The sequence below is a fragment of the Phaenicophaeus curvirostris genome, chromosome 2 (genome assembly GCF_032191515.1).
Source record: "Phaenicophaeus curvirostris isolate KB17595 chromosome 2, BPBGC_Pcur_1.0, whole genome shotgun sequence".
NCBI lineage: Eukaryota > Metazoa > Chordata > Aves > Cuculiformes > Cuculidae > Phaenicophaeus > Phaenicophaeus curvirostris.
Window position 1 is genome coordinate 94,374,482 of NC_091393.1, and position 25,086 is coordinate 94,399,567.

A 25,086-nucleotide genomic window follows, 5' to 3' on the forward strand; every position below is an offset into this window, starting at 1 on the left:
GGAGAGAAATTGGGTTTGTATGTGGTATTTACATGAGGCAGCAGAGACTCACCATACAGTCAGAAATAGGGGAAATAAAGTGTAAATCAGAATCGGTTTATGATTTGTAGCCGTGTCTTCATTAACATGCTTCCAGATGTGCAAGTCATTTTGTAATGGGTAGTGCATTTTTATATGTGATTAAGTTTGATATATTTAGCTTCATTTTTTTAATCATTGTAGTAGTGTACTTGAATAATGCTGTAACGTGGGGGAGGGTTTAAGTTATGTATACACAGCTTTTTAACCTGGATTAAAACAGTCTATACTGCAAAACAAGGAGTTAGATATCCATGTTCATTTAGCACCTGGAAGAAGGTGTTGTCTCCTTAAATGCATACCAAAAGAACATATTCAGTTGCAATTCCTGGCCCACAGTCCTCAGTGCAAGTGGAATTACAAAACCAGTCCTTAGTATGTGCTTTAGGTCCATCGTGCCTTTCTGACAGAACATAAACCTTTAAGGTATTGGAATTTTGTATGTGGGAATGGTAAAATTGCACCGAGCGTCCACCCACATTTCTTGAGGGCTGTAATTGCAGGGATTAATCCCAGTGCTGTTTCCTAACAGACTTGTTGGATGCCAAGCGTTATATTTGAATTGGCTGCAAGAAGCCTGTATTGTATATGGTATATAATAATACATTATACCCTAGGTACTCTTTATAAACAGAGGCAGCAAGAAAAAAATAGAGAAAAACCAAGTAGCGTGAATCATCACTTTTACAACAGAGATCCTGTTGTCCTACTGCAACAGAAACAGGTTAGGAGAGATGATGACATTTTGCAGCAAGTAAAACGCTGATCTTAACAGCTCCTAAATGAAAAGAACTCCTTGTTCATTATAAATACTATAATTTTGCATTTGGGTGCTGCATCGTCCAGTTGTTTCGGAGTCTGGGGCTTTGGTACTTAGTTTGCGATGGAGCGTTTCTTTTAAACTCCAGGTGCTCCTACTGTAGCGAGAGTTGACATCAGCTTCATTTACTCATATGTATTTGTGGAAGTACTTATGTGAAGATCACAAATATGCACAGTGCAGCTACATAGTTCTGCAGGTTTAGTCTGAGTCCCAGAAAGTTTCACTGGGGCCCTATGCAAATGTATTTACATAGGAATGGGTCTGGGGTCCTTTAAAGAAGGCAACAAAGTTGGAAGACTGAGGCCAACAAATAAATGAAAGTTTCTCTAAATCCATTGGATAATAGAGGCAGTGTTAAGGCTAACCACAGTGTTGAACTAAACAGAGGGATTACTCCTGGGTTTTGCATCGGTTGTTTTCTGCCGGGTGGCCTCACTTGTCAAAAAAAAAAAAAAAAGAAAAAAGAAAAAAGTTTAACGGGGGAACATTCACATGGCACGTTGAGAATAGAAGTATGCTTAATTCCATCAAAGCTCAGAAATCAGTCATTAATTTATTCTAACCTCCAATTGTTGGTCATTTGTGAAACATCTGGCCTTTAAGTCATAAGAACCTAAACATAAGTACAATGTGGGTTCTGAAGATGGGAGCTGGGGGTGGCGGGGGTGCTGTGCTAGCGTGGCTACGTGAGTGTGGGTGCACATGTGTGTGTATTGCATAGGTTGCAACTGCCACTTAATTTCGGAGACTTTGAAACATATTAAAATGAATCCTTCAGTTAATTTACTCTTGAAATTAGATTATTGTTCATTTGCATCTTGGAAAAGTTCTGCCATTCAAAAGAGTCTCCTTCTTCATGGTGAGTTAACAGTTAGATATTTAGCAATCTTGCAGCTTGCTAGTCAGAAATAGTTTCTAATGAAGTTGAAATTTGAGATAGAAAATGTATAAAAGCTTTCAGGAAAGACATACCCTATTTTCCATATGGCTAAGTAATTGTTAGGATATTTGTTTTAAAGCTGGACTTAGACACTCCTGACTGCCCTCTAATTTGATATGGCTGGTCCCGGCGATTCTTCTGGAGGAAACTTTCGTAGCAGAATGCAGTGAAGGAGATAAATAATTTTGCAGCTATAAGCACATTGCAAAGTATAGAAAATAATTCAGTCTCCTTTACTGTCATGTGGATAAGAGTCTCCAGGTTATTTGCCTCTGCTGGGAGTTGGACCTGAGTGAAAAGGAACCAAGTGATTAAAAGCAGATTTGAAATAAAGGTGGCATCTCAGAGCTGGCAAAATTCTGCCTTTTGTTACGCTTAAAATAATTCCTGCTATTTAATTCTCAGGACTGGGGGGTTGTGTTTAGCCAGGGAGGGAATATAGTTCTTCATAAATAGCTTAGACGTTGCAACATCTCCTGTGATGAAATTTCATGTATTTCACGTGGGCATAGAGTGAAATTAGATTTTAAATACAATGGGAAAAAAATAGATCTGTCGATCCCCTTGGCTATCGGGGTATCTCAGAGCTTTCTGTCCTCAGGCTCTTACCTGCTTGTACTTTTTTTCTGTTTTTAAAGACCAGTGTTCCCTCTTTGGCCTGACTGTTTGCTTTTCTCCATCAGCAAAGAGGCTGGCTGCAGCTCTGAGGCTGTTTTGGTGACAATGATAATGATGCTATCCAAGTGCATGACAAAAAGACAGAATTTTGAAGGTTTTGTATAAAGTGGCCCTTTCTCTTACTATTTGTTTATCCTTTCCCCCTTGCTAAGTAAATAAATCTTAAATACCTACTCCATTGTAAAATTTACTGTATCCAAATCTAAACCATTGTAACTCCTTTCAATCTGGATTTTATCGTCTCCTGCTAAAGGGATGTCTGCAATTTTGGCAGCCTGACACACATTCTATTAAAAAATTCAATGAGTAAATTTGGGGTGACTTGGATTTGTAGCATTTACTTGTCCCTGCCGCAGTATGGCTAGAATTTAGCTATGTGAGTTTGAAGCTTGTGGGAATCCATGGGCACTCACATGTTGCACGGTGCTTGTATGCATGTGCACATATGCATGACCCACCAACACAATATGTAAAAAATCATGTTTCAACTTTGTTAAAGCTCTCATTTCTGAGGCACTGATGTCCAAAGTACTGGTAGGATAGTGGAGATGAGAGCGGGGAAAAAAAATCTCTTTAAACAGCTTGTGAAATGTAATGTTTGAAACGGTTCTTTGAGAACGTACAGATTATGGCTTGCATAGTGACTCTTTCCAGCTCTCTGGGAAATGAGCTGTTGACATTCTTTTGGGTCATCATGCAAGATAGGAGGGCAACCACAAGGATTTAGCAGATAAATTCATCCAAAAAGACCTTTATCCATTTCATTGCAACTTGGAAACGTTCATGTCGAATAGCAGCATTAATGTAGCCCTTTTAGCCCTTCAAAGTGAGCCTAATGTTTAAAAAAAAAAATCAAATGACCAGAGTAATAACTTCTTTAGGTCTTCTAAGAGGTAATTCATTATTTACATAATTCTGGAGCATAAACCCATCTTTCCTTCCACAGGCTATGAAATAGAATTGGCGATCTTATACAGTGGAAGAGTCTCTTTTGAATTCTAATCAACTGGATCTGTCTCAAATTCATTTGTAGTTTCATTGTAAACAGTGGAATTTAAATTAATTTCTTCTTATCTTGTCTTTTGAAGAAAACTAGCAACATGTTTGAAAGGGTTTTTTACATACAGCTCAGAGTTTATTTTATTTGGATTTTTTTTTAAACTTTATAAACCAGGTGTCAGGCACAATGGATTTTGACAGCCAGACAGCAATTATGCATTAGCGTAGGTGATTATGAAATAAATAGGAAAAAAAACCCAAACTTTTTGACTTGAACTCGAATGATACTATATAGGCTGAATGTGCAGGCAAGGTTCCCACAATGCACTGTGAAAACCTAGGCTAACAACCACCCCGCTGCGTTGAAAACCCCCAAAAAAGACAAAAGCACAATGAAATAGAAAGCTTACCACCGGTAGCTTTCAAAACGACAAACTAGGCAAACTATACATCTCCACCACTCCAATTTTGTCAGAATGCTAATGAGCTTGCTCTGATCTTTACTCGGCTTCCCGTGTTTTCTACATCTTCAAGGACCACATGGCGCTAGCAAAATAAAGACAACTAAATGAGAATTTCGAATGCTTTTTGTGTTAGGACCTGGTGCCTTTCAGTTGACGCACTCGTTGAATATTCTCAACTTAAAAGCGTACAACAGGGGGCTGGGTATGAACTTTTTAGCAGGGGAAATTTGTACAAAAGTAAATGAGTGTGATGAGGAAAATATGAGAAAAATTTCTGATTAATTTCCACTCTATAATATCAATGACACCTTCGGCCCCTCTCATACTCCTCTAACAAGAGATGCTGATAAAAGATGAATGATTCTGTGTTGTTCACAGTGAATGTTTAGTGGTTTTTTAATAGCGACATTCTACATAAAAGGCACCAGGAAGTACTCTGCATTAGCAGTTGAGATCACTAGTTAATAGGATGATGTCTTTTAGCTTTTGTCACAAGATTATTAGAAAGGATGGGTTTCTGTTCTCATCCCTGCATACTTTGGAGTGCTTGTTGAGTACAAGTGCTAAAATACAGGTTTCTCAGTATTGTTTCACATGCAAAGTAAAAGCCCTTTTAATGCAATACCTTTTACTTTTTTTACCAGGTGATTTTTGTCATTGATCTCCTATCCACCCCCTTGAGCTGTATTAATCACTTGGAGTGGTCTGCTTCTCAATGGGGGCTTGGTGATGTATATGTATATAGATTCACTATCAAAAATAAATCCCTTATGTGCTCTGCACCTTCACAAACCTGATTATCAAGCTGTATTTACTAGTCTGTATTATACCGTCTTGAATGCTTCTTACCGGAGTTGTCCAGTCTGTAACACAAATTTGCACTGGGGGAGGGAGATGTAAGCTAGGAGGAGGCATCCTACTCCCTGAGCCAAGTTGTGTCTTTTAAAAACAATTGAATTCACGATTCTCTTTGGAATTCTCAACAGCAAATGCAGATTTGAATTCACCAGCGTCAGGGCATGGGGAGGAAAATTATGAATGTTCAGTTTTGCCTGAGAGGTGAGCTCTATTTAAAAATTGGTTTTGTTACCATCTTCAGACTCGCAAGCAGTCAGCGTGCATATACAATATCGGTGCATGTACATAAGGAGAAAGTGGTAGCTAGGTAGGGAAATTATCATATTGTCATATCTTACGTAAATCAGAACGAATGAATTAATAACACTGTGGCTTCTATATCAGTTTACCAGCCTTGCTTTCCATATGCACTGTTGTTTTGCTTAGCTCAGCGTGATTCTCAGGTGAACTGCAAATTTGCCAAGCCACAAGGTGGTGGAGAGTTGTCCAGTCGTATTGTGAAAGCCAAAGATGCACATGCCAAAACACAGCAAAAGAAAGCATGCTAGAGCAATGGCTGCCCAGACAAAACAGAAAATTTAAAAGTGTCACTGAAAACAGCATCTTTTACATTTACCTGTTGACATTTTGCATAAAAAGTTGAGTTAAAGCATTTCAAAAAATTCCCAATACATGAATTATGTATGTGACACTGCTTTGTGTTTTTGCTGGTGCTTATTTGTGAGGTATTAGAAATACCTAACAGTTAAGAGCTTAGAAGAATATTACTAATAGCAGTTTGTATTGGTCAGAAGAAAAGCGTTTTGATGCAAGCACAAGTGTTAGTGATTTGTATTGTAACATAGCAGTTCACAAAACTATGCAGTGGTAGTTACTGCTTTTTAAAAAAAAACATTATTATAAAGCGCTGCATAAGATTCTTCACTCTTCAGCATTCAGTAATCTTGACTTGCTGCCAGAATTATGTATTTTGAGTGACTGAGAACTTCTTGAGGCTTGTCAACCTTTCTCTAGTTTCCCTTTGGTCATGTTGCCTCGACAGTCTCTTACTGGCAATCTCTTTCCTCTTCAATCTCAATCTCTTCCCATTAGCAGTTCCAGTGAAATGATGTTTTGGTAAAGGAAGACCATCTGGATGTACTTTTCCTAATACCCAGCATTTCTACAGCTGAGAGGCTTCCACAGAAGAAACACACCATGCCAAACCCCAGTGATCACAGTTCTGACTCTAATTCACTGCATCTCTGCGATCTTAGACCTGTGAATTAGTCGGCAGAAGTTCACAGGAGGAGACCTTTCCAAGACCAGACATCAGTAGCGTGTATGTTCAGCCTTCCTAGGCCAAGTTCATTAAATCATTAAAGCAGCTCAGCAACAGCAATGACCATAATTCTTGTTTTTTCTCAGAGTAACCAGAATTGCCGTTGGCTGGAAGGACTTAACAATAAGTCGACCTCCCCTCCATGCACTTCCTTGGCTTGTAGCCTTGTACCTTATCACTGCCTTAAAAGAACCTGTCAACAAAGTGCTTGAAGCTGGCTTGAGGAAGAGAGCCCAAGTGCAGGGCTGCCCACATAGCAGGAGGATACTCTGGGAGAGCCCTAGGCACTATAAATAGACTTGCAAGCCTTCCAGAAGCCTTGCAAGACCCAACAGACACTTGCTTCTTTTCACTGATTTCCATCTTTCTTTGTGGCATTGCAGTATAAATGCTCTTTCATGTGGTAGGCATAGTCTTTGGCTTTATGCCTGGAAGTTGGCTTTCTCTATGATCAGTGCCTGCCTGTAAAGAGAAGGTGGGGAGAAAGGCACCTTGGTCACCCTGGGGCTCCCAGCCCATGATGCCACTGCAATCTGCAGGAATCCCTTTTATTTTTTCTTGGTTTTCTCCCATTTACCACCAAAAATCCCTTTTCTGTCCAAACAGGAAACTGAAGGGCTCCAGGACACCTCAACCTTGCTGAACTTGCCCATTTAGCACTGGGAAACTTTGAATCCCAGAAGGACAACCTGCCAACTCCCAGTAAGAACAGGTGCTTTCATTAACACGAGGGCAAGGTCACGTTCAGTGCTAGCCGTCATCTTACTTCAGGAAGTCGCTTGGGTTAAATTCAGCCCTATCTGTGACAGAAGTCATTTTATACTGTCCACTGTCCCTTCCCAGCTCCAGGTCAGTATGTTCTGAGGGAAGTAAGGCAACTTTTGGTAAGAATGGGATAATTTGGTGCTCTACTAGAGCACAATCCGGCAACTTTTAACTGGCCTCTTGCTTTAGCAATCACTTGCGAAGTCAGCAGGCAACCAGTCTATGGAGTAGTTGTGAGCCCTAGAGGAATTACTGTCACTTATAACAAAGTATCCAACTCTACTTCTCAGCCCGCAAGCAGAATAGTTCATCTACCAGACCATCATCCCTTCTTGGTGGATTTCCAAGCATGAACTACTGTTTTTCCTGTAGTTTCAAAGATTTAAGTGTATCAGTTAATGGTCTTTGTTTCCTGTGCTGAAAGCAAAGGTCTGATATATACTTTTCCCAAGCCTGTGCTTCTTCTGGAGTTGTCCTGCATGAGAAAATTTGGATACAGAGAATAGCAGAGGGTGATAAAGGATAAATGGGTTCTACTCAGTGCTACGATATCTGCAGGCACTGTCCCCAAGGCAGGAAGCATCACTTTCTTACAGGAATCTCTCCAGATGTTTCAGTTGAATCTCACCTCTTGTTGTCTGAGTTTTGGGCTAGAAACTATGTGTTTTCTTGATTTGGATTGATGGTCCCACGTTTAAAATATATGTGTAATCTTTATCAAGCCCAGGTATTGTGTTTCTGTTGATTTTCTGTTATTTTCTAGTGGCTGCTGTGTTGACTCATCATGTAGAGAAAATCACCAATCTTTCAGGCAGTTTGTCTTTTGTGAATTTTTTGGTCCTGTGATAATTTTAGGCTGCCAAGGCTGCAGGCCACAAATGTTTATCTTCCTGTGAGTCAGTCTCACTCCAGGTAGAATAAATCCTCACACGCACTGAGATGTGGTCAGAACCCTGACCTTCTGTTTACACAGCTCTCAAAATTCTAAATAGCCTCTCTGATTTATTATGTTTCAGAAACCAAAGAAATTACAAGTTTCCTGCTTGATATTAAGCTAATTTAATGTGTGCGTGTGATAAAAGCATTCCCTTGGCTGCAGCTCCATTTCGTTAGGGTTACAGTACTTTTAGGGGCTGAAATACGTAGTCAAACAAGGCACTGCAGTGTAGCTCTGCCTGGCAGATTCTTGGCAGTCATTACCTACCTTTATGAGACTCCATTGTGTGGACATCAATGTTTCCTTCTCAGCTGCTCTCAGACAGCAAGCTAGTGGCCATGCATTTGCCTTTCTAATGTTCCTTAGACATTTTCCCATCTAGTTGAGACTCAGGAAATTGTGCTAGGGTTTCATCTGCTAGCTAGCTCTTCTGCAGCAGCATCTAAACAGCAGTCCCATCCTGTTTATCTCTTTGTGGCTATTTTTGCTCATTTTCAGTGATTTCTAATAACCAAGGAGGTCCTTGTTCAGTGGAAGAAATAAGTATTCTGGAAGAAGGCTGGGCATGGTGATCTGAAATGGGAGGCTTGAAGGTCGAGGTGGAGCAGCTCATCCATTCATGCTGCGGTGCCTACTGCAGGCTTTGTTTTGACACTGAGAATTTATTTTAACCAAAATTCTGAGCTTTTCCACCAAAGGTAGTCCTCTGGAAGCAGGGTAGGGTGATTTTTCAGAAAATAGGTCTCTTGCAATGCCTCAGTTTCACTCAGTGAAAAATTGTGGGTCGCTATCATTTAACAATCTTCACTGTAGCTTTGTATTGGACATATTTTGCAGTAGGTCTCGTGTAACTCTGTTTTACAAGGAATATCTGTTGTGAATATAGGCTTTTCTGCTTAAGTATTCGTTAAATCCAGTAACTTGCATTAAAAACAAGAGCTCGTCTGTGCAGAAGATGTTCACAGTGAGCAGGATGAGAAGACTCGTAAAATCAGTGGGAAGTCCAACATTGACTTCGAATGGTTCAAGACCTTCCATCAACCTTTTTTAGTGATGTGAGGTTGGTCCGCTAAAACGCCCCGTGCTGTTTCTCGTCCCTTCCCGTGTTTTCTTTCAGTAAAGCTGTAATTGCTGCAGCAGATCAGCCTCACAGTCTGGTCCAGAGCATTGTCCTGTAGAGGGACGGGTGTGGATTGAACCCAGGCAGGGGCAAGAAGCTCTTCAGGGACCAGTGACAGGCTAACCTGGCCACAGGGAACGCTTCATTTAACCTCTAAAAGTTAAAGGTTAGCTCATGTCCTAAAGCCGGAGGGTCCAATTCCTACCTCCCGTTTTTGTTTATTTGTTTGAATATTTATTGGTACAGATCTGCCTTTCCATATTCAACATTAAACTTGATTTTAATTCTTGCTGAGCTCTCTTAGTTTCAGTGTTGCCTCATGGCGATGAGTTCTACTGGTAAATGATGGGGCTTCGAGGAAAGATCGTTCTTTTTATCGGTTTTAAACACACCACCTTCAATTTCAGTGAATTTCCCCAGGTTCTTATGAGACAAGATGAAACACATCCTAGAACTATCCTTTATTTGCTATTCATGTTCTCCTTCAGGTAAACAAGCCAATCTGTCTGCTCCCTCCTAATACAGAAACTCGTAAAAACTCATCCCCATGATTGGGTGAATGCTTTTTTTTTTTTGCAGCAGGCAAATAAAGGCAGCAGGATACATTTTCAAAAGGCTGTTGAATTTACTGGCATTTGGATGGCTCTCAGTGGTCATCTAGCTTCTGTTAACTAACAAGCAGCCCAGAAAGAGGCGCAGAGCAAAGTTGGCCAGTTTTTATCATTATTTGCCCTTCTCTAGTTCATATGCGCTGGCATTCTCCTGCTTGCCTCTTCACCCAAGTGTGTTGAGTGAAGAAAGCTTCTTCTATTCTATTTTAAAACTCTGTGTAAACATCAGCAAATGGGTTAAGAATGGGCTCTGTCTTAAGTAGGTTGTTTTTCATGTAGTTCTGTTGAGGTAACTGGGGAGACATGAGGAGGTTTCTGTGTTTAACCGTGACACCATGGCACACAAGACTATACACAGTGCAAATAAAATTTAAAAACAATTATCGCTCAAGACAGCATACAAAATGATTTCTGTAAACCTGTTATTTCTTGCCAGACTGAATGAGCTCGTTTGGGATGCTGATAGAAATCCCTTATTATTTGTCTTCCACAGGTTGTAATTCATTTTTGCACAACAGTTAAATACATTTACATTTAAGGATTTTTTAAAAAAATATTAATCTGTTGGCTTATCTTGACAGATTTACGATGGTATAAAGTGTGGAGGAGTTACTGTGTTCATCCATTTACACTGTAAACTGATCTTGTCCCTGCATGTTGCTGCTTTTTCTTCCTTTTAAGTGGTATTCACGGTGTTTCGTAGCACTTTCTTCTCTGTTTTCTTAGCAATGTACAGTTTTACTGCATTAATCCATATTGGGTTTTTCTAATGCCTAGCTGCCCAAACGGCTTAAAAATAATGGGTCTAATGGCACATGCATATACTGATTGCTGCCTGAGCATAAGGAGTGGGCTTGGAAGTATTTTTAGCAGAAACAGGAAAAAAAAATTATTCAGGAGATACATTTGTCAAGATGTTTATTATTTAAGTATTTAGCAAATAATTAGCATGCAGTGTAAACAAAAATTGATATGTAAGTGCTGAAGAATGTGAAGGAAAACCTGTTTTTAAAAGACTGCCTGGAAGCTTTACAGTGTTAAAATAAGCTAGTCGCTTTTATTGTTCTCAAAAATGGCAACGTACAAACATGCTTGTAAGTCTTGAGTATTGTAGATGAAAGCTGGCTCAAGTTGGTTTTGACTAACAGTCAGAAAAATTGAATTTAAATATGTGTGATGAACCGCAGGAGAAAAGAAAGGAGTTTAGGGCGGGATTTTTTCTTTATTTTGCTATCGTTAAGATTCTGAATATCATTGTTTTGTCTGTCATTAGAATTTGTCCCAGTAAGGGACAAAATCACAAAACTTTATGCTGCAGCCTTGATTGAATCCTGTGCAGGAGCTACTCCAGTGCAGAATCACAACTCTGAAGTCAGTAGGAGTTTCTTGTATCTGAGGGCAGAATTCAGCTATCCCAGGCTTGGTGCTGGGCTCGTTCGTTACCACTGAGGAGGGCTCTGGTAGGTGTCAGGTGAAGAGAAGGATAGGGCATGCACACTTCACCACTCAAACCAGACAATGAAATTAGAAAATGGTACGGAGAGTTGATGTGAGAGAATTTCTGTGGATTCATAAAGGAAGAATAACACAAGAATGTATTGATTAAAAAAAAAAAAAAGGAAAAGAGGTGGGGGAGAAAAAAGCTGAAAAGAGGAGGAAAAAAGAAAATAAATTAGAGAAACAAGAAACCCCACCAGAATCCCCCTCAGAACCTATCTAATATTAAAGTCCAACATTAAAAGCTGTATTGTCTTTTTACATAAAGGTGTGTGTACTTACTGTTTCGTCTTAGTTTCTGGTTCTGCGTTTTTCAAATCTCTTACCGAGCATTTTGCACGCATATGATGTTTGCAGCACTACTGGCTCTTACTTGAAGACTGTTTTCAGAAGTCATTATTGAACTATAGGATAAAAAGGTATAAGCATAATTACGTGTTAAAGAGAATAAATATGTTCTGCCCGATAGTTTAACCAGGTGAGGTTATACAAGATAAGATGAATTCTGGTCTTTTTAGAAAACTGACAGTCTTCATTTTAAGCTACAATGTAAAGTGCTTTATCCTGAGATTAGGTATTGTGGCAGAAGCTAAAACTGCCTTTTTCCCCTAACCATGCCAGAATACAACCTCCTTTTCTTTTTGCGCTAACAAGACTGCTTTACCACCACAGCCCACTCTAAGTAATTAAATCAATCCTTTGTACTTACCGTATTCTCCTCTAGTGACGGTACTAGATCTGATTATATGCTTCATGCATATTCAAAGTATGGCACTGACAGCTCTTTAATGAGCTCTTACTTAATCAGTACGAACAATGTTCATCTTGTTCTTTTTTTCCTCATACATTAGAGCTAGGAACAGTTGGGGAAAAAATGAAACATCCAGCATTCATTTGAAAAATATATTGTACTTTGAAAAGTGTCTAAGCTGGGGAAGTTGCATTCTGCCCTTTAAAAGTCTGATGGACAAATTGGATTACTAGTATTGGATTAAATAACAAATGGGTAGAGGAGAAATGAGAAAAGCTCGCTGTGATCACAGGCTTTAATATTTTTTGTTACTTATAAAGCTGAAGGGGTCTTTAACCAGTTATTAAAGTCAGGATTAATTTGTAATGGTCCAACTTACTAGCTTTAAAAGGGTTTTGTTGTTGTTGTTGTTGTTTTATATTGAAAACAATAGCCTAATGCATGTATTATGGAAAAAAATTTAAGTTTAAGATCTGTGGGCTATTTATAGATTTTCATCATCTTGTACTGGCACAGATAAGGGGTTTGCATGCATGGGATTGATTTGTTCTCAAACATTTTTTTTGCTTCATTTAAATAATCTGTACAGTATTTTTCCCCCCCAAGAATAACACAGATATTTTCCCAATTTTAATGTTCAAGCATTTGTAGCGAGTCAATTAAATACTTATTTTACACTTGGAAAGGGGAAGCTAAATTAACCCCAGCAGCAGCAGGATTTTACAGTGAAACTGTGTTGAAGAAAAGCTTTTTCTAATTTTTTTGATTTAGAAATTGTAAATGTGAGTTTGGCTTGCAATAACGCTGCAGTAACAACACTCAGATTTTCTTTATTGAAAAGTGTTTTGCGTGCATCTTTCCACCAAAGGAAAAAAAAAAAAAAGAAGTATTGCTCTAGTGGTGGCATATTTGCGTATTTACTGAAAAGAGTTATTTAAACTTTTTTTGTATATGGGAGTTCATCTTTATTTTGCTTGCCTGGGTAGAATCTGTTTTAGCTCCGTGTACAAGAATTTAGAAGCTGATGGTCCACAAATAAAATATCGACATCGACTGCTATTAATATTGCACCCATGTGTCATTTCACTGATCAAAAAGGCCTTTGCCAGGGTACAATTGGCCTTTTTCCAAATTGCAAGCTTTTTCTCAGCTTTTTCTTTTTTACTCTTTCTTCTTTTGTTGCTGCCTGGGGATTTGTGCCTATCGCAGCCGGTATCACATGACCGGTGTCAGGGCATCACATGGGTCCAAAGCGAATACAAAAACAGATTAAAAATTCCGTGAAAAAACAATCAAGACTTTGTTAACTCACTTTTAAACCAGCCTATTCTGTGGATATTGGGTGTGCTTCAGTGTCAGCATGGAAATATCAAAATAAACACCTGTTCAGATCTGAGGTGACAGCTCCAAGCTTTACCTCGATCCTGTCTTGTAATATGTTGTGGCTAACTTCATTTAGGAGGAATGCATTAATAGCAAGAAGTTTGTGTTCTTACTCTGGGACTGCACGGTATGAAATCCAAGTTCAGATCTGCTGTTGAGTCAATCTCCTTTGAAATACTTCTGTCTCATTTTTTTCAAGGCTTGCAAACTGAAATGCGGCAAAAGCTTGCATTTATAATGGCATCTTTTAGCCAGGGATCCCAGACCACCCCAAACCCAATAAATCTAATGTCATAAATTGATGAAAATGTTACTGTAGCCACGTATGTCTGGCTGCGAGAACTTTTTTTCACCGCAGTGTGGCAATCTCATGCGTCACAGAATAGACTGGTCATTTTGCAAGGATAAAAAAGGCTATTGCCCCCTTTTTCTTTCCCTCTCCCCCAAATAAATTGCAGCTACTTGCTGCATTTCAACGGAAGGTTGCTAATATTGATTATCATCTACTTCTAAGAGCAGACCCTTTGATCTTTGACTTAACAGCGAAGTGTACTTAACAAGTTTTAATCCTCTTTAGGAGAGTACTGAACTGCTGAATATTATTGTAAATGCTGTGGTGTAATATTTTCTGCACAAAACCAGAAGCTGAAATTCTTGGGGGAAAGCATTTCTACACGACAAATTTCTTCCTTCATCGCTCCGTCATCCAGGAGCTGGGCACTACGGTTTCTTCTTGGAAAAAGGCCACAGGGCCACCCCCACTTTGGGTAGTTCTGCCCTTCCCATCTCGCCGCTAGCAAATCGTATACTCTAAAAGCACCCTTCCAAGGAACAGTTTCATCAGCCCGGAGCTTCCCAGGGTCGGAAAGAAGAGCACACCAAATGGCGTAACTTTTTTCTTACTGTGTAGGTCACCACCTCCACCCCAAGCTGACCCACGTCCCTGTTTGTCTCCTTTACCTTCCCTTATGTGGATGCCCCAAGCTGACAGACCACAGCAGGGGGAATCAAACAGTTTGGAGGCCTTCCCTTGGACTCAGCAGGGTCATAGCTGGGTGAGGAGGTGGCTCTCGGTGCAGATCTGGGCTTGCACACTACCGTGGCGTTGGGGTGTGAACGTCCATGTGGCAGGCACGTACGTGCAAGCATTTCAAACGCTCCCACCCAGAAATTGTAAGCTTTCTTTTAAAGCAAACTAGTATTTTTTCTGGTGTCTTTCCAGCTTCAGGTGCTAGAAATTGCTTCTTTGGAACTAGGGATCCTATGGTTTAAGTTAATAAGATAGTTTCCCTGAGTGTACAGCACCTTGCAGCAGAGATTTCAAAACCTTTTACAAACAGCGAAGAATTAACTTTTAGCACCTTTGCAAGATAGGTACAGGTGATTATCCCTGTATTACACACAAGGTGTTTGAATGCAGATATCTGCCCACATTCTCTCAGTGAAGCAGTGTCAGTGATGAGAAAACTTCTCAGAAGTCTCAGCTCATGTTCCTTTGCCACTATCCAACTTCTTCCCAGATCGATTTTAACCATAAGCAATACGTGAGTTTCATAGTTCAGTGAGAACTATGTAGTCTTTGCTCCTCAGCTCAACTTGAGAGATGAGAATGGTAGGTCACCACAGTGGTGCAGTCTCCACAAAGGAATTGGATGAGGTTTCTCCAAGTCCCCAAGCTCAAAGAGTGTGAAATTTGACTGAGCAACCCCTGTTACATGGAAAGGACAGTCAGGAGCCTTCTGGGCACTCATCTGCCTTTTCCCCACGTGGCCTGATGGTGCAAAGGTGGTAATGTAGAGTCTTACAGGATCTGGTAGAATGTAGCACTGCCTGCAGGTAGGCCGTGGACGGTCCTGATCCTGCCTGGAAGACGATGGCAGACATGGACTGGGGAAGGGAATGCTAATTCATGCATACACGCATGGGGACCCTTAGGCACCTGGACCCCAAAATTATTTTTATTTGGGCTCCCTTTGATTGCAGGTGAGAAGAGGAGCAGCTCTTTCCAGCTCATTGTCTGGAGAGCGGCCATAAGCGCAGAGAAGCTGAGCGGGTACCCGCACCTTGGCCGAGGGTTCATGATTATTATCTCCTCTGCAGCTACTTTGATCCCTACCACATCATCCTGACTGCACTGACTTTACATGGGTGGAGTGGCTCTTGCCCACAAGGATTGGTTGTTTTATTTTTTGGAAGACACTGATGACCAACATCTTTTAGCAGCAAGGGTTTGGGTTTTTTTCATTGGGAACATCACAACAATATAGTTCTTTCAGGAGAATTGAAAAGATACAGTAATTTTTAAAAGGTGTTTATTTAGGTCAGGGTGTCAGCGTGATAAAGAACACTACAATATATGCTGACGAATGGCTGCTTTCAAAAGTTTTATTTATGGAGTAAGCAGGATTGGGCAGCAGGACTTGCAGTCATATGGTATTTTTACCACCCGAGATGGTAGTGCTTGATGTTTTTGGAGAACGATAGTCCAAAAACTGAAATGAAATATGTGGCTCAATTTGTGAAATGCCATGTAAGTAATGAAATTCTTTTGATTGCAGGAAGAAACACAGAAGAAGAAGAAGCTATGATGCAGGAATGGTTCATGCTGGTTAATAAGAAGAATGCATTAATAAGACGAATGAACCAGCTTTCTCTTCTGTAAGTATGGATGGATACGTGTATTTACAGAAGAATGATTTACTGGAATATTTACCCAACAGACAGATGCCAAACTTCTTTGCATTCTTCCTATTAGTCTTCAAAATGTTCCCTCAAAAGTGAGTGGCATAGATGATTTGTGGAACACATCAAGTAACTTGTTTTTCTCGTGTTTCAGACTTGCAAATGAGAAGCATGCAATGACACAAGATTAGCTAGAGCTGTGGAAAAAAAAAATATTAAGTACAATTACATTTTTTTCAAAGCCCCAGGAGTAGAATAAAATTTCATTTTAGAAATGCGCAAATAGATTTGGATCGTGCCTCAGATGTGACAGGTGAAGCCTATTCTGAGAGGGAGCAAAATCTGAGTTGCTACCTGCTTTGTAGAAATCCTCGATCCTACTGCTAGTTCAGCTGCACCAGTCTGCTGAAAGGATATTAGTGACTCACTCATGGTATGATGATACCACCGACACTGCAAAGTAAGGACAAAGGAACTTTTTTTCACTAGCACTGGCGAGGAAGGGAGAAGAGTGTTCGTTTTTAGAGGCATTCTGTCGCTTTTTTCCCATGTATTTCTTTCAGTAATGCCACCTAGTGTAGACGCCTGCATACTTCCCTGGGAAGAGCCTGTGCTCACAAATTTCCTTCCTTGTCTGAACTTGATAGAAGATTCTACCTTCAAAATATTAAGCTTTCTAATCCCGTGTCTAATTTTCGTTATTCATTAGGGCAGAATGTATATAGGGTAATATTTCCAGTGTCATATTATCTTAGTGAATAGGCTGATGCTGGAATTTGTTCATTAGATCCAGGGGAATGTTTTATACTTAGGACATTCCACAACAGGCGCTCCAAGGATGAATATGAAATAATTACGTCCTGTAGCACAATAGAGTTAAACTGATGGAATTAAAGCTGACATTATAGAAAATGAAAAGGCCCCGTTACTGAAAATGCCACCTGAGTGAGGTTTTAAGTTTGTGTATCATTTGTTTCGAGTAGCTTAAAGTTAAAGAGAAAAGTCGGTTGCGAGTCCTAAAATCAATGTAAGTTAAAGGTTCTTTTAAGTGTTTAATGATTTAGTAATTAACATATTGATGAACTTTTGCAACTTGCCTAGGGAAAAAGAACATGACCTAGAAAGGCGCTACGAACTGCTGAACCGGGAGCTAAGAGCAATGCTTGCTATCGAAGGTAAGAGCAATGCTCGGTACGTAGGGAAGTAAAATGCTTGCTGCCGAAGGTGGCTGCCTGAAAGTACCAATGTGGAGGCTTTTCTGAAGCCCAGTTAAGAATTAATGCTGGTATTTACATCATTTCAAGCGATAGCGCACAGCAAATACGCTGGGTCTGCAATCGCATTCTTAAGTTTTATTCAGGGGTGGTCATGAGGGAAGTCCAAGATATGGGACAAAGAAATATAGTCTCCGTGGAATAAACTTTGAAAACTAAGTCATGAGGAGGTAAGGAATATTCGTCTGGGGTTTATTATTTTTTGTTGCAGTGATGCTCTTCTGGCTTTCCTGTGGCACTGCGCTGCTTTGGAGGCCACAAAAAATGGAAAGAGTTACCCACAGAAGGGAACCTCCTTCCTTTTAATGTTTCAGATCTGTTTTACAACAGTATCCAAGTGAGGGGAAAAAAGTCTCATTGGTTTTGGTGGTAAAACACTACGTTTGTGAAGTAAATATTTCATCACAAGCAACACCAGGTTTAGTGCAATCCTTTGCACAGATTTTCTCTCTTCTCTGTGACTCTCCCAAGTTTATAGTCACCTTACCTGAATGAAAACACAGGGGGAGATTGACATGCGGGATAAATGAAACAATTGCATCCTTTCCATAGGGTTTTCAAGTGAATTGTACAATAATCCTGGGGATGATTCATAATAAAAAATAAACATCCAGCTAGCTTAAACCAACGCTTGCATTATTTTCTTATTTAAATATCTTAAGTGTTTTCTAATGCTGCACTGCTTATACCTCTCAGTCACAAATGCTGTCTTATAGTTCAAAGATGTTTGCTTAAAAGTTAATCCTTTGGGCTCTGTAAAATGGACCTTTTGTCTAATCAATGCAAATTGATTTTGCTATTCTGTATTGACCTCTCAACCCTTTGACTGTCCATGGTAATTTCTTTCTTCACCTGATAAGGTACCTGATCCATAATAAATCAATTCTAATTAGTTTGGAGACTTCACTGGGAGCATAAGTTTGTAGGGAAAAAGCATCAGGTTTCAGGTAGCTTTTTCGAATCTATCTGTGGTTATGTTTTTTGCATAAGACTACGTTCACTATGTTCTTGGGTAAACTTGAGTCATGAATATATACCTCGCTTTCTGCAGAGACAAGCCAGATTAATTTGGAGTCATACTAATGAAATATTTAAACCATTAAATACTCTAAAACCAGAGAGAAGTTAAGAGATACTGGATTTAAATATGAAATTTCAATGTTTAATTGCCTCGCGTCTGTTTTAGTCTCTTGGAATATCCTAGCAGCAGCCTTTAGCAGCCTGTGCCATTCACATTTTGACTTGAACAAAAATCTGTCCTTTTTTAATTTCCTCTTTCTAAGTTCAGAGAGAGATGGCCAAACCCAGAAAGGACCTCTTTTTTTTTTTTTTTCTTGTGTGTGCTACCAGTGGTATGGTAAACAGGGGCTTAGGGGGAAAACACAAGTTCTGGAAAATTTTGGTTTTGCTTTTTTATTTATACAATGAAGTCCACTTTCAGCATTTTAACCCTCAATAAGATTATCAGTCTGCTAGAAGTTTTAGCAGCTATCTGCTTTTACCTAGAATACATATTTAAGTAGAAACTCTCCCAAGAAAATGTCTGTGAAATATTCAAGTATACGCTTGTGACACCTCACCTCTCGATGTGTGCGTCAGTGTATTTCTGTGTCTGACATACGCTGGGGTGCAAAGATGCACTTTTGGGAAGCCCCAGCAAGCCCTCACCATTTGTAATACGATTTCTGTGAAGAAGCATGGGCTGTCCGGACAGCCCGGCACTTTCTGCTCTGGGGCCATTTAGCCGATTGCTAATGAGCACTTGGGCTCCGTGAAAGAGTTGAAGAGACTTTTACCAGCATTGATTCCAAATCTGAAATATAGGGGCAGGAAGAAAAAAATACATAGTAACAGGACAGGACCAGTTTGTTTGTCTAAACGAATGGGAGAATGCAACAACCCAAACTGAAACTTAAAATAAAAAAAAGTCTTTGAAAGGTGATAATTACAGTTTTGGTAAATTGCTGTAGCACTTCTGCGCGTGACTGCGCTGTTTAAAAATCTATCAACCAATTTACTTCGCTAGTTGATGAGTGGAGGAAAAAAAAAAAAAAGCCGAGTGCAGGAGCCTGCTGATGGCAGATAAAGGGGGTTTCTTGGCGTCCAGCCTGCCCTGCCTGCGCAGGCAGCATGTGGGCAGCGCTGGCGTCGGGGAGTGCTGGCCGTTAAGCATGTTCAGTGATGTGGAGATGGTGTCCTCTTCGCCGGCCGCTGAAATGGAGGCGTATGCAGCCAAATAGCCTTTGGGAGGGTTGTGACACTTCACGCGGAACACATGAATGACCGAGGGTGGTAAAAAAAAAGGCAGACTCTTTCTCCCCCACACCCCGTTTAGCCATAGAGATAAGAACGAGAGAGTTAACGTGCTGCCTTCATCCAGCTAGAAAGTGTTCCCTCTTTTTCCACTGCTGAGACTGCTCTGACCAAGAAAAGCCTGAAATCCTTGCCTAATCAGCCAAAGAAAATATAGGTTACTGGGTTTGTCATAACCTGCACACATGGGAAGGCATTTTGGCTGAATGGCTGGGAGCTGGCCTGCTCGTGCAAACAAGGTGCTGCATTTCAGAGCCTGATTTTTTCCCACAGCCGAGTGGCGGGATGCCTGACTTTCAGCTACCTTTCCTTTCACTCCTTTCCTTTTTTTTCATGCGAGATTTAATGCCTCCTTAGAAAAGATAAGTTCATTTTTGCACACCTTGGGGTGGTGTGTTCATTTTCTGCCCAAGAAATGGATCTTCTTTCGGATTTTGTACATCTTGATTTATTCTTGGCTTATAGTTTGAAGTGGGTGCTCTTCTAAAAGGATTTATGCATAGGTTCACTATTTTTGTAGTTATGGTTTATATGATAAGCTTTTTATATTTAAAATCAATATGTAATCCTGTGGAGGAGCTTATCCTCTAAAACCCCATTTGTAAATCTATTTTAGCTTTGTTACACCGCGCAGCCACAGTATTCCATAGATTGATTAGGTTCAGCAGCAGAATCCTATCAAATGGCCTGCTCTGATGATGATGCAAACTCTTTCAGGATTGCTAGTTGACTGGAACTAAAGATAAGAGCTGACTGCAATCCCCCAATGTGCTCTTTACAAAACTAGTGTTAATTTTCATCAAAGTGCTGGGCTTATTTATTATAGTGGTGAGGTTGAAGGTTTTACTACGAGAACTTTCGACCATTTCTATTAAAGCGTTTCTGTGGGAACTGGGTGCCTGTTTGCTCAAAGTAATTATCAGTTTAAGCAGTAGGGGGAAAAAAAAAGACAATATGAAGTCAATGAAGATGAATAATTGAAAACATTTCTACTTTAACGTGAATTTAGCGAACTCTGTCATTTTAAACTGCCCGTCGTGAGCGGTGGCATAGAGGCTTTAGCTTTCAACACTTCTAGCTCATGTACAGCCTCAGAGCTTAATCCTATTTTTGTCCAGAGTGTAGCTTTTATAACAGTATTATTCTGAAATCTTTAAATTAATCACAGCCTATATTGTAGCTTCTAGAGCTGCAGTCAGCCTGGATAGCTATATGTGACAGGTGTTACAGGTAATCCTAGCTTAAAAGGCACAACAGGTAGGAATCAAACTTAACACAGTTGCTTTTTTAAACATAGGGATGCTTCCTGGATCTGCTACCCAGCAGTAGTTTGTTGGATGAAACAAAATTACAGCATCATCACATGTAAAATGTTATTTAAATACTTTGTGCCAGTTACTCTTTTAACCAGCTGCTACTTGAATGTATCTGGGGGGAGATCAGATTCTTTTTCTAGGAAACAAAGTAAAAATGCATGGGAATATTTCTGCTAACAAGTTTACTGGTGGCACATTTCAAACACCAATAATAAACAAACGCAGAAACAAAATAAAAAAACAGTTTTGTTCCCTGAACTCCTAATATGACGTTATTTACCGCACAGGCCTACAAGATGGGGCAACAAAAAATTTAGGGACTTAACAGAGAGAAATAGTAGTGAAGGACGGAGTGAAACCTATACTGAAATATTTTGACTGGTGTTTGCTGTTTTGAAAGCTAAAATTGCTGCTGAAGCTGGAGAAGTAGGGATGAAGCAGGGGGAGGGGGAGAAGAGAAAAAGGCTTCAAAACTAGGAGTTTTTCAACTAAGTGAAAACTGTCAAAATGGCAAAATAATTATATCGGTTCCAGGTAGACACGGGGGTTTTCAGGTCCTTTTTTCCTCCAAAGCTTCATGTGCCCAGATGTGCTGGGGAGCCGGAGTCGCAGAACAGTTCTCAGCAGAAACGGGGGGAAAGTTGACCTGAAAGTTGGGGGCCACATACGGGGAGAGCAAACACCCGTGAGATTCTCCGCTGTGCCTCTCTCCTCTTTTTCTGGCTGGCTCACCGCTGCTGCCCTTTGCCAGTTTTGTCAGGCTGAGATTGCATTGTGCGTGGAGGAGCTTTATTTCTGTGGGTAAACCCTCCGGTTTTGGGAAGTTGTGACTCGCAGAGGTGCAGAGCGGAGTTCAGAGGGGTGTTTTAAAAACGGGTGGAATCGCATGAGCCTTCCCCAAAAAGAGGAAAAGGGCAGGCAGCAGTGGAATCGAGAGTGCTCAAAATTAGCACCTAAAAGGCTGCTACCTAAATTGAAGCAGCTTTGTCGGGGGGAGAAATGGCTTGGATTACCAGTAATTTAGGCTGGTAGCTGCAATTCCAGTCTGTGCACACCTGGAAAATTATTTCCTTAACAACGGTGGAGGGGAAAACAACGCGCTTGAAAAGGAAAGAGAAAAAGGAAAAGAAGGCAAAAAAAGAGAAAAAGGGAAAGAAGGCGAAAAAGAGAAAAAGCCAAGCTCGTGGGCAGTTATGGCCGTGCCCTGCCAGGCTGGTGCTGCAGGAAGGGCTCTGGTGCCACCGAATCCCGGGATTGCGAGGCCGCTGTGCGCGTTCTCCTCTCCTGAGTGGATCCGCACACCCGTGTCCCGGTGGGTTTTCCCTGCAGCCCCCAGCTCGCCCGTGGGCCCAGGTGGACAGCGAGGGTGCGATGGAAGCGGTTACACATTCCTGCCTTTCTGCCGCTCTCCCAACCTTTATTGCGGGACGATGCACCTAATTTTTAATTTGTAAATACAAGGCTGAATTCCCTCCAGCACCGCTCGCTTTCATAAAGCTTCTGAGCAGTTTGCTGTCTTGAATAAATTTGGCTTTGGAGGGGGGTCAGGGGGATTTGAACCACCGCATTCTTGCGGGGTTTGTGAAGATTCACATGGTAACCGGTGGCGAGCATTGTTCGGGTTATCTGAATGAGCACCAGCCGTGTGAGTTTTAACATGATCGCCCGGGGCAATGGAGAGCGGGGAGAGAGCCAAAGGGACTGCACCCTCTCTCCCCTTCTTCGCCGTCGGGGAGGAGGAGGAAGAGGAGGAGGGCCCCGCCGGGCCGGTGGCCATCGCTTCTCCCGGTGTAATTTCTTTTTTTTTTTTTTGGAGCCGGCATCCTCTTTCCCTCCCGCTCCTCATTTGTCCTGCTATCTCCCGCATCATCTCCTGCTCCCGCTTTTCATTGTTTACCTTCTTAATGAGGGAGGCGGGGAAGGCCGGGGCTGAGTGACAGCGACAAGCCCTCTCGGCCCGGCCGGAGCCCGGGGGGCTGCGGGAAAGATCCCGGTGGGGAGCGCCGGGCGGCCCCGTCCTGCACCGGCTCCGCGGCCCGGCGGCCAGCGCGGTCCCGCTTCCAGCGGAGCGGGGGATGCTAGTGAGCCGGTACCTGCTTTTAAAGTTACTGCGGAGCGTACGGTGCCCGGTGTGAGATTCCTCCGGCTGCTCCGAGCCGGCGGGGAACCGGGCTGGGGGAGCCGGGCTGCGGGGGAACGGGGAAAACTGCGAGGGGAGCAGAGCTTGGTCAGTGTCGGTGCCCGCCCGGGAGAAACGGTCGTGAGAAACGAAACAAAACAAAATCAAAAAGGAGGGAAAAAACCCCAAAACAACAAACAACCCCCCCCAAAAGAAAAAAACAAAAAAAACCCCAGACGACCCCAAAGTCGTTGCTGAGCTCAGAGAAACGCGGGCGGCCGCGCTGGTCCCCGCAGGGGCGGCGGGACGGGACGGGGTGGGATGGGGTGGGATGGGATGGGACTGGACGGGCTGGGATGGGACGGGATGCGCCGGTCCGGTCCCCCCGCGGCTGCTCAGGGCTCTGTGTGTTCTGCTTTTTCTCTCGCAGACTGGCAGAAGACCGAGGCTCAGAAGAGACGGGAGCAGCTTTTGCTGGACGAACTCGTTATTCTTGTTAACAAACGGGACGCGCTGGTCAGGGACCTGGACGCCCAGGAGAAGCAGTGAGTCGGGAGCGGGGGGACGGTCCCGCGGGGAGGTTGGGGCCGGGTGCGGGGCGCCCCTCACCGCGCCTCCCGCCGCCTCTCTCCGCAGGGCCGAGGAGGAGGACGAGCACTTGGAGAGGACCCTCGAGCAAAACAAAGGCAAGATGGCCAAGAAGGAAGAGAAATGCGTCCTCCAGTGAGCGACCTTCCCGCAACGGTGGCGAAATCACAGCGCGGCTCTTTCTTACGTTTTTAAAAATGCCGACGGGAGACTGGGAAGGAGGAAAAAAAAACAAAAAAAAAACAAAAAAAAAATGTTTTAAAAAATTAAACTTTTTTTTTCCCCATTTTCTTAGGCCAGATCTAGGCTGCGCCGGGCCGCGCTCCGTTGTGTTTTGGTTTCCATTGAAGCGAACTCGCGTTGTACGGTGGTTTCTTGCGGGCTCAGCTCTCCTGCCGAAGGGGTTTGCAAGGAAAGTGCCGAGAGCCCGGGCTGCGGGCGATGCCGGAGACGTGCGGAAAGGGCAGGAGGAATAAAGTCTGTCCTAGCTTCTGGAGCTGGAGGAGGGCTGAGTTTTGAAATAAATACGTTTTTGTCGTAATAGGATTAGAGAGGGGGGATATAGGAAAAAAAAAAAATCATTGGGAACGGTTTCATCTAGTCCTGCCATATGTAATACTTAATAAGCTACCTACATTTTATAGCCGGGTCAGATCCACCCCAGTTATTATTAAAAATGTGCTGTATTTCCCCGTGTTTCATTTCGGGTCCCCGGGAGCAGAGCCGAGCTGCTCCGGCTGACGCGAGGGTCTTTCCCCCAGAGTCGCCCGGCCGGGAGCGGGCAGCGCGTCCTGCCCTGCCCTGCCCTGCCCTGTCCCCCCCCGTGTCCCCCCCGTGTCCCCCCGTGTCGCCGCGCCGCCGCTCCGCGTTATTTATTGCGCCCGGGTCGCCTCCCGCCCCGTCCCCGCACGCCTGTCCCGCATCGTCCCTTCGTGGAGCTCGTCTCGTTTATTTATTACAATACCGAGTCATATATAAGATTTTCAATAAAAGCCGAATCTTTCTTACCGTATCGGCCGCTTTCCTCTTTACCTGCGAGCCCCCCGCCCCTCGTCCCCCCCGGGGAGGGCTCCGCTCCCCGGCTTCGCCAGCGCAACAAACCCACCGCAGGGAAAACTTGTTTGGTTCTTTTTTTTTTTTCAGTTTGTTTGTTGTTTTGGAGGTTTTTTTTAATAAAACGCACGTCGGGGAGGGGGAGGTGAACCTGTGCGGCGGGGCGGGGGGCCGCATCCCGGGAGCGGCTTCTGCATCCCGGGCCCTCCCGCTGCCCCCGGAGCCCTGGGGGGCGGGGAGGAAGGGAACCCCCGCTCCGAGGAGGCTCGGGAGACGCTGCCCGCCCGGCCGGGAGCCCCCCGGGGTGTGGGGTGAGGGGGGAGGAAAGGGAGGGCGGCGCTTCTCCGCCTTTTAACGCGAAAAAAAAAAAAAAGTAACTCCGGGTCGCGGGAAAAATAGTAACCGAGCGCGACGCGAGTGCGCGTCCCTCCCGCCCCCCGGCCGGGCACCGGCCCGCAGAGCAACCCCCGGCCGCCCCCGCGCTGCCCCGGGAGGGTTCGGCCCCGCCACCCCGGG

At 42.7% G+C, this 25,086-nt stretch overlaps 1 protein-coding gene across 11 annotated transcripts in view; it reads left to right on the forward strand.

The window, feature by feature from the left end:
- The window catches only part of EHBP1 (EH domain binding protein 1), a 223,116-nt gene extending 198,587 nt beyond the window's left edge, over positions 1-24,529 (forward strand). For all 11 annotated transcript variants that reach the window (XM_069850070.1, XM_069850071.1, XM_069850072.1 and 8 more), the window contains 4 exons: positions 15,784-15,883; positions 17,009-17,082; positions 23,360-23,474; positions 23,566-24,529. In XM_069850070.1, the coding sequence (XP_069706171.1) occupies positions 15,784-15,883; positions 17,009-17,082; positions 23,360-23,474; positions 23,566-23,656 (380 nt within the window). In that variant the 3' untranslated portion in view covers positions 23,657-24,529. The remainder of the gene's footprint in view (positions 1-15,783; positions 15,884-17,008; positions 17,083-23,359; positions 23,475-23,565) is intronic.
- Positions 24,530-25,086: the final 557 nt, after the last annotated feature.